At 53.1% G+C, this 13,528-nt stretch overlaps 1 protein-coding gene and 1 long non-coding RNA gene across 4 annotated transcripts in view; both read right to left on the bottom strand.

Annotated features, from left to right (window-relative positions):
- Nucleotides 1–5,951, bottom strand: part of NRP2 (neuropilin 2) — an 81,166-nt gene extending 75,215 nt beyond the window's left edge. For all 3 annotated transcript variants that reach the window (XM_072341580.1, XM_072341581.1, XM_072341582.1), the window contains exon 1: nt 5,543–5,951. In XM_072341580.1, coding sequence (XP_072197681.1) covers nt 5,543–5,615 — 73 coding nt within the window. In that variant the 5' untranslated portion in view covers nt 5,616–5,951. The remainder of the gene's footprint in view (nt 1–5,542) is intronic.
- Nucleotides 5,952–7,104: 1,153 nt separating this feature from the next.
- LOC140255196 (uncharacterized) lies at nt 7,105–13,172 on the bottom strand. The gene is made up of 4 exons (XR_011904429.1): nt 13,092–13,172; nt 9,714–9,801; nt 9,090–9,248; nt 7,105–7,225 (listed from the first exon to the last, which is right to left on the bottom strand). It is a non-coding gene; the product is annotated as an uncharacterized lncRNA (long non-coding RNA).
- Between the last annotated feature and the right edge of the window lie 356 nt (nt 13,173–13,528).

The raw sequence follows: 13,528 nt of genomic DNA, 5'->3' as shown, positions 1-13,528 counted from the left end.
TCTTTATATAGATGTGTGCACACAATTCTCCTGACTTGCCCATGAATGTAATTGGTGGGTCTGAAATTACAACTCCTGGCTACTGCAGCAATCATTCCAGAGGTGCGTGAGCGTGTGCGTGCACACGGAAGAGGATAATTGCATATTGAACTTTCAGGAGCCATGCCTATTTCTCTTGCCTCTGTGTCAGGCACCCAAGGGTTTGATAATGCACAGAAGCACAATGCCACCTCCCAGGAGCAGGTGGCAGCTTTGGCAGGTGCTGAGAAAGCTTCACCAGTAAGCAGGCAGGGAAATAGAGTTTGGGGAGGTGTGGGGAAGAAGAAAAAATAGGGCAGAGAGCTCCTGCACTGCAGTCTGCCACCTCCCCTGTAGGCTGCACCAGAAAACAATATGAGGAGGAAACAACCAGCTGAGCCATCCCTGTGAATGTTATCAAAAACAGGCTGCTTTGAGGGCCACAGAAGAAAATGAGAGACATTTCTAACTCCACACATTAAATAAATTCACCTAGGATTCCTCTCTAAAGAGCTCCAAGCTTGATGAAAGGTGTCCAATGCCACTGAAATACTAATTAGTATTGTTATAATGACAATTCCAAGAAGAAACCAAAAGCGCATCTCATCTCTCACAGCCCGCTGTGATCTCCCAGCTCCCTTGCACCTTCTGATCCCATCTGTCAAGGTCTGCTCTTCATAAACCCTCAAATCCCACCTTTCCCCAACAGTTTACTTCTGCCACTCCCTAAGGCAGCTGGCAGAGCTGAATCCTCCATACCCTTAAGCCCCTTCCCCCAGTGCACAGCAAAACCCAGTGCCTCAGCAGCAGGCACACAAGCCTAAGGCTGGGATGGGATGTGACAAGGAGGGAAACAGCTCCCTCAGAGCCACCTGGGAGAGACCCTGCTGCAGCTTCCCCCATGCACACGCTGCTGAGCAGCAGCTTCAGCCTTTATGACAACTTGCTCAAATCCAGCCTCTGCTAAGCTTTGCTGCCGATGTTATTACACATTCTGGCGAGCATCTTAAGCACATTGTTTCCTACTGAGCACACATTCAGTGGACAGGCAGAAAGGAAAGCAAGAGCGAGCCAAGGGTGTGCATGAGGGAAAAAGTTGTGGAGAGAGCCTGAGCACACAAGGGATGGCATGAGGGAAGGGCAGGCTGCAGGAGTGAGTGGGGCAGGCAGTAATGTTTTGGGAACTGAAGAGAAAAGGATCAGTCCTGGGTGCCAGTGAAGAGAAGGGAAGCCAGGGAAGTAGTACAGGTGTGCATCTGTGTCTGTGTGCACAAGTCAGCAGCTTCCTTCCTCTTTCCCCAACCCAAAAGACATCCCTTAAGAACTGTGTCTTTCCAGTCCCAAACTGTCCCTTTGGCTTCACCGTCTTTCAGGGTGGGAGATGCAGGACAGGCATTTGAGCCCCACGCCAGAGTGACCCACCAGGACAGCTGGGAGAGATGTCTTGCCCTTGTCTCACATGCACGGTGAGGAATCAGGGAAGTTTTCAAAGACCTGAAGCCCAGCACTACACCTCTGGGGTCCAATTTTCTTTGACTCATCAACTATGAAGGTAGGTGAGAAGCATTCAAAGTCTCTGCAGCCATCCATTGCTGCTAGCAATACCTCTGGCTATTCTACTTGCTGACTCCTGCCTTTCTCCTCAGCTCATAGCCCCATTCCCAGCTGTATGGGAAGAAGCAGTGCTGTGGGCAGGGCTCTCACTGCCTTGCTTACCCTAGCTTCCCCCCAGACCATCTAGGGGCACAGCTGGCATACAGAAAGCCTTACAGATCCAAGCTGTGATTTTGAGTGTTTGGCGCTGTGCCTGCCGACCTCGTCCCGACAAACCTCCCTGCTCTGTGCTTGTGCCTCCTCGCTGTGCAGGCATGGGGCCTGGCTTCGGATCCAGCCTTCTGAGACTGCGATTTGGCTCAGGCAGAGAGAAGCTGACCCTTTGATTCCGAGTATGATTAAAACCATGCTACTGTAGCGCGACGCTGTGTGCAACACTGCTAGCAACAGCCCTGATTTATGTTGTTGCTAGTATTGCGGTTTCCACCAGGGTGTAGACAGGGATTTCGAAAATAGCCCAGCTACCTCTTTGTCTGTGTGTGTATTATAATTAGAGACATGTCAAAAGGCTGTTCCAGAGCAAGGGTAGAGCCAGAGACATTCACACCCGCTCCTGCCCCCACCTCCGAGCTGATGTGGTCACTCCAGCCAGGGTGTGTGCAGGCACAGCAGCTTCCCGTGCTTCCTGGATCAGACAACTGTATTTCTGAGTCCCTGTGGGGACAGTGCTGGTGACTTCACCTCACAATGGAAAGCAACTTTAGCAGCTTCCATCTTGCTTTTGGGCTGCTGCAGTCTGCCCCACTGCCATAGCTAACTGCCGACTTCTTCAGTTTCGATTTCACATTGGACCATGGGTCTCAGATACAGACGATTTATTTTCCTAGCGCAGCTGGTCTGTCAGAGGTCATATAATTTGGCAGCAATCCCAGTGCTTAAAAATTAATTTTTCCCTATTAATACAAGCAGGGGTCCCACAGGATAGGCTCCCAGCCTTATCTGAACCTGACAGCTTCCTAAACCCATGAAGGATGCTCTCTCCTCTCAGGCTATCTGCGGCACAAGGCCACCACATCGCAGAGCCCAGTGGCACCAGCACTTTCTGTTGGACACCAGCTGCCCGCAGCAGCATGCCACTGGGATGGACAGTGCTGCTCAGCACCCAGCACAGCCCCACATGCTCTCATTTCAATCTCTGGGGCCATGGAGGTACCAAATGCAGGGTAAGTGCTGGGAGGTGAGAGCAGGGAGATGGGGAGCATCCCCGTGGAGCACTGGGACCCACATGCCCATCTGCTGCTCCAGGCACCGTGCATGGAGATGTGCAGAGGTAAGGAAGTCAGAGACAAAACCCAGCATCCCGGGGCAGAGCCCCCACCAAGCTCCTATCAGTCGTTCTCCGTGAAGCTCCCGACGACAACTGTCTGCCTCCTGGGCTAAAAAAGCTTTTGTTTCCCGTTAAGATCCGAGCAAACGGCACAGCGGGCACACGGCGTTACACCAAGCACTGCGTGGGTGTGTGTGCTGCTCGAATGTGCGCGGCGCTGCGCCTGCCTGGCAGCTTTTTGTTGTGGTCCCCTCCCCACCTCGCCGCATCTCTCAAGTCATTACGAAAAATACTGGCTTTTAAGCAAACTATTTGGAAGGCTTCGAGAGCGAGATTTGCTCAGAGCAGCATAAACATCGTCTGAACGGCTCAGCACTTGGGTCACTCAAACCTGTTACTTTCCTACTTGATTGCATTTTACAGGAAGATGAAAAACACAGCATCCAGCTTTCCGATTTATCTCCAGGGTCTCCCACCCGCTCCCCTCCACCGTTATCTCTGGGTTTGCTTGGCTACATACAAATTGGCAGCTGCACTGTTTATCTCTTACTGTAGAAATATTGCACCAGGGTTTTTGCCATGTGGATTATCATATTATTGTCTATTAAAATCATCTCCCCCCTCTATTAGCCCCCCTTAGGGAACCTTAAGAGGGACTTTCGTAATGGAGACAGGCTTTCAGATACACCAGGCTGAAACATAAATCCATCTGTCTCAGGCACGCATTCACCAGGCTGCTCACTGACTGGGGTTGTGCACTGATGGAGTGAGGACCTCGAATACTGCAAGCATCAGTATCTAGAGGAACCATATGTACTACCTTAAAGATAAGGATGGGAAATGAAATCAAACTGAAGATGGATGGGCCCTATCAAGACATACCAGAGAAAGCACACTTACAGGAGGCAAACACCTAGCTGAGCACGCTCCTGAAGACTGGGGTCAAAGGTTTGGGAGCGACAGAGACTATCAGCCCTCCTGTCTCAACCTCCGGAAGACCACCGAAAAGACCCCCAAGGGTGACTGCGCATGCTCTAAGGAGGAGGGCCTTATGTTAATCAGTTCTAAGAAAACGTTCACGAGTTTGAGAAAATATTTAGTATATGCATGAAATCCCAGGGAAAAATATGAGTATGGATGAGCATGACCGACAAATGTAACCTACATGTGAGCCAAGGTGCACACATTGGGTGGAGCTATCCCCTACAAGCACAGCGCTGCAATAACGGAATACCTGTGTGACACGACTCAGTGGCGTGTCAGGTTCATCCACCGACGTGCCCATTTCACTCAGCCCGACGGGGGCTCGCGCCTCTCTATCTCTGCCCATCGGGCTCACGACTGAGCCATCTGAACAGCTTAGAGGCACCACGACAGCGTCTCGGCAGAGCCGCTGGTGTCAGCCGCAGGGAGACAACTTCCTCGCTGCCTGCAGCACCATGTGATGCTCCGCTTAGCCGGGAAATCCCTGCGTTCAAATAAACATTCCTCGCAGCAGTCGAACAACCTCAGCCCCGCGGCCGGCTCAACCCCTTCCCGAAAAGCGGAGCCGATCTCGAGCCTGCTGGAGGACGGGAAGAGGTGGCCACGCGGGCACACGCTGCGGGGCTCACAGCCGCGAGGAGCTGCCCGGAGCTGGCCGTGCGTGCCCAGGCACGAGCCTCAGGTTGCAGCCCGGCACAGGGGCTCCGACACGGGGGACCGCAGGAAGGGCTGCTCCACCCACGGGGGTCCCACGACTCTGCCCCTCTCTTTACCCCGTCAAACGCTTATTAGTTTATTTTCCTATCTGAACAAAAGATACGATTTTTGTCGCTTTCCTTTATAATTGTAAGAAGAGAGGCGATACCAGCGAGCAACTGAACGTACGCCGTGTGTGTGCCGGGAACATCCGCGCCTCTGCTGCTGCAAGGACTTTCTCAGCCCGCAGCGCCTCTCCCACTTCCCTTTCCACGCAGATCGGAGCAGGGGGCATGCAGGGACCGATCCGTGCCGGCTGCCCCTCGCCACCCAGCGCTGTCCGAGTGGCACCGTGGGCAGGGACCGCGCGCCCTAACAGCTGCCTAGGCACGTCCTGCGGTCCGGCCGGCAGTGGGACACCTCAAGCTCGGCTCGGCACTCCGTCCTGCCGGGCAGCGCCCACAATGCTAACCGCAGCCCGAGCCCCAAGAGGGGCCGGAAGAGGCGCTTCCCACCCCTGCGGCATCCGCACCAACGGAGACCTCGCGGCCCTCAACAGCCAGACCGAACCGAGAGAGAAGGGTGCACGGGGCCCAGCAGAGCACCCAGAGCGGCTCCGAGCGCAGTCCCAGACTCGCCCGGCCCTACGGGCAGCCCGCGGCCGCGCGTCCCCAAGCCCCTCTCGCTGCCAACGCAGCGCCCGTGCCCCGCCTGCGGCTTCCACTGCGCACCCAAAGTTTCGTGAGGCTGCAGCCGGTTGCGGTGCCCACCTTGCGGCTTCTCCCTGCCATCCGCTCTCCCCTCCGCAGAAAGCAACGCTCAACTTTTCCAGCCCGGCTTCACCCCCGCGCCCGGCGAAAGCAGACGGGCGGCCGCGTGCGACGCGCACTGGGCTTGCCCAGCACGCCGCCCGCCCGAACCCCGCGAGTCACGCCGCGCTGCCCACGCCCGGGGGCCGCTTACCTGTCTCCGCCGCGCCTCCGGAGCCGGGCAAGCACAGCCCTAGAAATCCCCACGCCAGTAGAAACGTATCCATCCTTAGCGAAGAGCCAATAACCGCAAAACCCCACCGAGAGGCCGCGCGCCGGGCTGCGCTCCCTGCCCCGGAGCCCCGCGTGGGCGGCCCACGGACGAGCAGCTCCGGCGCGGCTCAGCTGGGGTCGGTGTCCCCCGAGCCGGGGCCGCGGGGCGGGCGGCGTGGACGGAGCGCTTGTCCCCTAGGGCGACCCGCGGGGACGGCGCCTCGGCATCCCCCGGGGCGCGGCGACGGCGGTGCGGACTGGGGCGCCGTCTGCGCCTCCTCTCGCTCCCCGCCGGCGCCTCGCAGCCTTTTCAGGCAGGGCGGCATGTGGCTGTCAGCACCGCGCGCCAGCACCGCCCCCCGCGGCCCACCGCCCGCCCGCGCCCCGCCCCTCGGGTGCCCGCGCCCCGCCCTCCCGCACCCCGCGCCGTAGCGCTGCGCCCCGCGTCGTCTGCCCCGCTCCGAGCACGAACGATCCCGCGCGGCTCCGCGCCCCGCGCCGCCGCCCCTTCCCCGCGCGCCGGCGGGCACCGCAAAGCCGCGGAAGGCGCCGCCGGGAAAGGGAGCTGCGCGTGCGGCGGGTGCGCCCGAGCTGTCGGATGGGGGAGCATCAGGACAAGGATTGGCCCCGCTCCGGGAGAGCGCTGCCGGCGGCGCGCGAAGGAGCGCGGAGCCTCGGCCCGAGCTGGGTCGTTGCTGACAGCCGAGCGCTGCGCTGCGGTGCCAAAAGCGGCGTGGGACCGAAACGTCCCGCATCGCTCCGCCGCAAGCTCTCGTGCTGCGACCTCGGTGCGCTCCTTGAAACCCAACCTGGGAGCGGCGTTGGCAGGCACTATACGGCGCCCCGTCCGCTCGCCTTTGCCGCTGAGCAGGTGCAGAGCCTCCGCCGGGCCGGGACTTTGCCCTGCAGCCCGGATCTCGGCATCACGGTGCCGGGAGCACACCGACAGCATCACACCTGTGCTGCGGAGCAGCACCGCTGCCATAGCTGCCACGCAAGGGCTGCACCACCCCGTTGCCCCTGCGTGCTTTAGGATCCCATTCACATCTTCTGGGGCTCGGTTGTGCTCCAGCACCTGTTGAAGTCAATGCAAAGCCAGTGGCATCGAGTCTGCTGCCTTAGTTTGCATTGTGGTGCGGAGTTATGCAACTATTGTTTACTACTTGCTCGTAGTCAGACTACTCTCAAGCTAGCAGAGTGCGACTGCCGAGTGTATAAATAGCCCTTGCAAATCATAACACAGCCATCGGAGCGCAATGCAAACCTACATCACAAATCATTCCTCTCCCAAGATGCATGCGGAAAAGGTACCAAGACTTACAGGAGATGGCCCCACCTAATGCACCACCTGGCACAGGGGCCTCCTTCCTCCCACCTCATTCAGCCATATCCCCCAGTTAAGGCCAGCATCAGAATGCAAATACTGCTCTGAGCTGCTGTCAGCTGTGATATGCTGCTGAGCAAAGAGAAGGTAACTCTAGGAGAGAATGAAGTGATGGGAAATGAAGGTACCTGCTGCTCACAGAGGTTCTGACTGGCTCTCCATGTGCTTCTTGCCCCTCTCAAGTCTCCTCTGCACAACGTGCTGCTGTCACAAGGCGCAGCCAAAACACCATGCAGGCCCCTGCAGATAAGAATCACATAATCAGTAAGGTTGGAAAAGGTCTGTAAGACCAGCCAGTTCAACCCCAACTGTACAGTTGAAATAATACAAGTGTATAGTTGTAATTACAGAGTAAAGTGATAGCCAGAGGGTATTCTAAGGAATGTCTCACCAGTGCTGAGGCTTTCAGTTGAGATGGATGCTCATCACAACAACTCCACGAAGGAGCAATCTCCACAAAGAGATGCTACCTTAGTGGTGGCTAGCCCTTAAAAGGGATCTAGGAGAGGTGCGGTCAAGCTTCACCCCTTCTGGGAGCACAGACTCTTTCTGAGAAGTTTCTCCAAATATCCAACCTGAACCTCCCCTGGTAGAACTTGAGGCCATCACACTCTGTCCAGCTATCTGTTTATCCATCCATCCATTACTCAAAGTGAAGCCTCATCAGTGCCAAGTACAGAAGGCAGAGCTGCAGAGCTTCCACTGCTGCAGATGCTCAGGCTGACCTCCTGCTAGTCAGGCCCAGGTACAAAAAAGCCCCAAAAGGCACTTCTCTGGGGAGCAGTTAATGCTCAGATCCTTCCCAGTCCATCCTCCTCCTGTAGGCATTTAGAACTCACTAGGCCCACCAGCAACTTGCTGTGTTTTTCCATACCTCTGTGTCAGAACCATGCACAAAACCTCACTGAAAATGAGATAATACATAATACCGTAGCACTGTAATATTTTCTGTACAACCTGCATTAAATATGGTGGAAGGATTTTGCAGCCCAGGTGTCAGTGAGAGCTGTGATGCAGTGATGCCAGTAGGCCATGCACTTGGGGCTTTCCCTGGCACTCTCCAGCTTCTCTCTACCTCTAATTGCAGCTCCTTCCCAACACCGACCACACGGACTCTTTTGTCTTCACCCTCAGCTTTCTCTCTCCACATGAGTCCTTCCCACCCCTGCCCTGACCATCAGGAGGTATCTGCAATGCTTGACCAGCAAGTCTCCCATCTGATTTTTCATGGGGCTACCACTCTGTGGTGGAAGCAGTGTGTAGGGGGTAGCCAGAGGCTGCCCCATGCTGCCTGCCTCCTGCCATGGCCCCACACTTGCCCAGGCTGCCAGCAGCAGCTGGGAGCTGCTCTCTGACTCAGGTGTGCCACATCTGAGGAGCGCTGTTGGTGTGCAACAAAACACAGAACAAAATGGGGAAAAGAGCTGGGGGAGGGAGGTGGTAAGAGAAACAGAGACAGAACAAGGGGATGGGGGGAAATGAATAAAAGAAAACAAGGAAGATAACAGAGAAAGCAAACTAATGGAGTTTAAGCCTGTCATTGCATTAGTGCAGGGGGGGTGTGATTCCTTGCTGCTGGGGACCTGTGCCCGCTGCCTGCAGGGGGGGTCGGCTGGGGAGGAAAGCCCCGCATCTCCTGAGTTAATAAAAAAAGCTTTCAGACTTCAGCAGGCTGAGTAAATTAGGCTGAATATAAAGGTTCTGTATTATTTCTCAATGCGGCAGCAGTATGAAAAGAGGGAATGGGTTTCTTTTGAAGCAGCTGCTGTGTAATCCAGGGCTTTCAGGTGTACTTCAACCAAATGCTCTCCTGGTTTCAGCAGGTTAACTTCATTAAAGGCTCCATCTCCTGCTTTAATGTTTGCTGAAATCCCACTGGGTGGGTACATTAGGCAGAAATCAGCCCCACAAGAGGATTTTGAGCCCTTGTTTGGTGTAGAGCACAGACCTGGGAGGAGAATGCAGGAGAAGAGGGGGACACTGTGACCCAGGCTGGAGGGGAACCCACTGTAACACACCCACAAGCCCTTTGGTGGTAGCAGCAGAAGACACAGAGAACCCCATAGCCTGCACACAGCCATGCCTTCTGATGCTGTCTCCCTACCTGCTTCCTGCTGCACTCCAGCATTTCCTTCTCCATGCAGTCACTGTGCTGAGGGCTGCTCATACAAAGGACAGCTTTTTTTTGCAGATGCCAGTGAGTTTTCCTTCCGGACTTGGCAGTTCCCTTACAGACAGGTATCTGGCGCTGCACAAGCATGGCCTGGACATGGTAATGTGCAGTGAAGACAAGGCTTTGCACAGAGCTGCAGCAGAAGCTAGGCACATGTCCCCAGATTGCAAGGAGAGCACTCAGGATCTCTTAGCTTCTCCCCTCTGTCAGAGAGGGGACTGTGAAGCTATCAGCCACAGTGTCAGGCCCAGAGAATTCTCTTGGCTTTGCTACTGAAGGCTCTGAATCCAGCTTGAGGTTCTTACCCCCCACTCAAGAACAATCTCTTGCTAGTTTGAGGCAACCCAAGCTCTGCAGGTTGACCCAGTAGAAGCACTCAAAATGACTCACCACCTGTGATTTCCACATATCCCCACCCACAGAGCAGAATCTGGCCAGCTATAGGCTGGAGAAGCTGCAGCTGGAACATTCTCCAGGTGGGGTCAACAGCAAATCTGCCACAGACTGAAGAACAGGGACACATTTGTAGGCCTCTACCCAGGCACAGCCACAAACCTGGGGCTTCAATTGAAGTTTGCTGAAGCTGGTGGGACCTCATCCATCATCCTCACTGATGGCTGGTTGCAACCCAGGCAGCTGAGCTCTGCAAAGCAAGCACAATGGTGTTAGCTGTGAGTGCTGCCATCAGCTTCCACCAGGCTGGCTCCCATGCAGCACTGTGCAGCAGTAAGTGCTTGTAGGGCTGTGTGCTCAGTGCTGTAACAGACCCCACCAGCAATCTTCTTAAAAAACCACCTTAAAAACGTACACATTCCTAAACCAACAAGCCTTTTGGACTCCCCCTCATCTGAGACTTTGCAAAGAAATTCTCAGTCCAGAAGCGATTTCTTTTTCCTTATAAACAAAATGCCATTACCATGCTTTGGCTTTTGGCTTGATAGATCCTGGCAAGAAAATGCATGTGTGTATTTTAAAGGGCTTTCTCCTTTCTTTATCCTGCTTTAGCTCTTGACCTCTCTTCTCCTCATATGCCCAGGGTGTTCTGGCACTGGCTCCCATGGCAGTACGTTGCAGGGCCCCCCCTGCAACTGGGCTGTTCTCTGGGCAGAGAGCACATTCTTCTCGAGCACTATCACCCGGGCAAGCCTTGAGCTATGCAAGGTTGTCTTTCCCTTTTAATCTTTAATTTTCTTTGATGTCCATTTTAAAATAAATTATTACACCTTATTTGTATTACAGTACCTGGCTCAGCAAGGACTGGGACCCCTCTGCTGTCCAAACACAGAGTCAGAGACAGTTCTTCTCTCAAACAGTTTACAATGTTAAGAGACAAAGCAGACGAAAACCAAGAGCCAGATACAATGTGGATGACAAGCCTGCGGATTACTTTTGCATTTAGTTAAGTTGTAAACTGTTAAGGGAGGGATTGCCATCCGACTGTGCCTGTGCAGCATCAGCCATAGGAACTTTCCCCTGATGCTGCTGGATGCCTGTTGTTTAGAGATGGGCTTTCTGCACAGAGTGCTTAGGTGAGGATGCCACAGAAAGTACTTCTCACTGCCATCACCAAGCATGTTTTGGTGTCCCAAGAAAGCAATCTCAAACCAGAAAAAGGCATGTGTTCTGCTGGCAAAGGGCAGATAAGGAGAGGAAAGGGAACAGATGTAGTGGATCCCAGCTGATCATTAGACGCACGGCTGAGATATGTTTTCATCACAGACCATCACTCCTGTGTTTTGGGAACATTTCATAGCATATTTGGCACAGAACTTATGCACATGTTCACCTACTGAGACATTTCACAGTGATGGTTACCATCCTTCTGGCACAACTCTGCTAGGTGCAGAAGGTGGAAGACAGTCTTCTTAATCCTCCCTTTAACACAAATGCACACCTGAAACGAAGGCCTTGTATTCATGTCACTTCATAGACAACAAATCCATACTCTCAGAGCTCAGTGCGGCTTCTTTTCCCTTTCTGTGAACATTCTGAGTCACAGTCATCACCCTTGCACTCTGGGGACAGAGCTGCTCCCTAATCACTGCAGCATAGCTCCTTTTTCCCAGGAGGATACTTCCTTCTCTCCTCAGGATCCTGCACACAGACACCATTGATTTTCAGTAAAACTTCTGGAGATCGATGGTGCTAAGCCAGCTTCCCAGTCAATAGCCCAGCACATCAGCTGCTGGGAGGCACTGAGGTCCGTGCCTCAAATAACTATGCTGGATGGTCCTCAGGAGGATGGGGAACTTACAGAACAATAGCCAGGAAGCTGCTTGTTTTCTGGGCAGCTTGCACCAGTGTTTTTACTAAGCTACCTTCCCGGGACTTGAGGAGCACGTGGGCCTCCTCAAATTCAGGCTGATCATCTCAAAGTTTCTTTCACAGCTTAGCCATAATAGAAATGCACTAAAATAACTACTGGGCTCTGTGACATGAGGTGTGCTTTTGTAGCCATCCAGCTGCAGCATAGGAGAACCAGTAGGCTCTTGTGGTCTTTCTGAGCTGGACAAGCAATCCTGCAGCCAACCCAGAGTTAGCAGCACTGGACCTTTACTGTACGGCCTTTCATTTCCACATGAGTCAAACTGGACTGCCAATCCTCTTCTCTCCCACCCTTTCTGTGGCTTTCTCTATTATAAACTCCTGAATGGTCTCTCCCCAAGTGTAGCACAGTAAGTCCAGTGGCTACTGTAATACAAACAATACTCAGTTACAGGTTTTTCTTTATCCTCCTCAGAGTGCTACATTTAACAGCATCGACCAGGAGCCCAGCACAGTCAGACTTTCCCTTGCTCTCAGCACCTCAGAGCACTTGGGTTCACGAATCTCCGTATTAACAATACATTGTGCAAAGTTGGTACAGAGCTCAAAGTTTTCCATGTGTGTGCTGGAGTTTGATTGTAACTGTGGGTATCATTATCATCAAAGAGACTGAGGAATGGCAGCTTTTAGTTAAACAAATGGAAAGCTGTATTTAGTCTCTTTTGCCACATTGTGATAGGAAAGAATAAAGGCTTTTAAATATATTTTACAGCTGCCGCTTCTTAGGTTTTTCTGCCTTACAATAGCCTCTGTGGTTCTGACTGGGAAGTTGTTGCGAAAGCTTTTTGTTTTTTAAGCCTCCTATTGAAATAATACATATTAATTGCTGCATTCCTGTGTTTTTTGTTGTGGTGGAAATTTCAGACTGGGGGAGGGGATGGATGCATTGTAAACCACCAACAGCTGAAGAGGGGGCACACAGCTAGCAGAAAGTAAGGGAGAAGAAAAGTGTCCCCAGAAAGTGAGAAGACAGTGGGCAGAGGGGGACTTTGTGGGGAGCAGCACAGAGGCAGGAAGGTGGGCAGTGCTTGGCAAGGAGGCCAGGTGGGAGCAGGGACAGTGCCAGAAAGGAGCAGCGTGAGAGCGCACTCTTTGAAGTGGAAAAAAGAGCTGGATTCATCACCAAAAATGAATATCAATGAAGCAATTAGCTCTACAAGCAACAGGATAAATGAATGCTGCTTTCCTAGAGGTGCCTGGCATGTGGTTGGATCCACTGCGGTACAGGAAATGTTGAACTCATGCCTTTCCTGTTGCAGTGGCACTAACATGGGCTCCCTGTCCTCTATCCCCAGTTGTTTTCTCAAATCTTTTAGGAGATTTATATTTCTGACTGAATTGCCCCAAAGTTCAAAAGTTACTGTGACAGCACGAAAGAAACATGAGACCACATGCAAGGCCCTTTCCTTACACTGTTAAGCTGCAGGTATGTACATATGCTCTAAAGAATACTCACCAACACAACACAATCTTAAAAGGCTACAGGTGGTTGAGGAGAAACACAACAACTGCAAATATCTCCATTTTCCAGGATGTGACACACAGTCACTGGAGCCATTCATGGCAGAGCAGAGCCTCCCCAGTCCTCCTGTGCTCACTACCACTCACCTCTGCACTTTGTGCTCTGAGAAACATGTTGGCTTCTTCCCCCATAGATGCTGAAAAATAGAAGCAGCAGCTGTCTCTTCCAAGCACTCTAACATGCCCAAACTAAAGGTGCCCAGTGAAAACAACAAAAATGCCCACCACCTCTCTGCTCCAACCCACAGTATGGCCACCAATCCCACGCAAGTCAGGCTCTGGGTGGCCATCACCCAGCTGAGACCTGATCAGCACTGATGCCAAACAGGTGAGCAGCAAGCAGCCCCATCTGCTAAACAAATGAAAGGCAAACTGACTGGAGTTCCAGCCAAATACTGAAATGTAGCTGTGAATCTGAAAGCTTTGTTCCAGAGAAACAACGTCCCACTTTAAAATAAGTCCAAAAAAGCTCATCCTGCTTCCATTGAAGTCGGTGGCAAAATTCCCACTGGTTTAACCAGGAA

The sequence above is a fragment of the Excalfactoria chinensis genome, chromosome 7 (assembly GCF_039878825.1).
Source record: "Excalfactoria chinensis isolate bCotChi1 chromosome 7, bCotChi1.hap2, whole genome shotgun sequence".
Taxonomy (NCBI): Eukaryota; Metazoa; Chordata; class Aves; order Galliformes; family Phasianidae; genus Excalfactoria; species Excalfactoria chinensis.
This window is presented reverse-complemented; position numbering and strand designations above follow the sequence as displayed.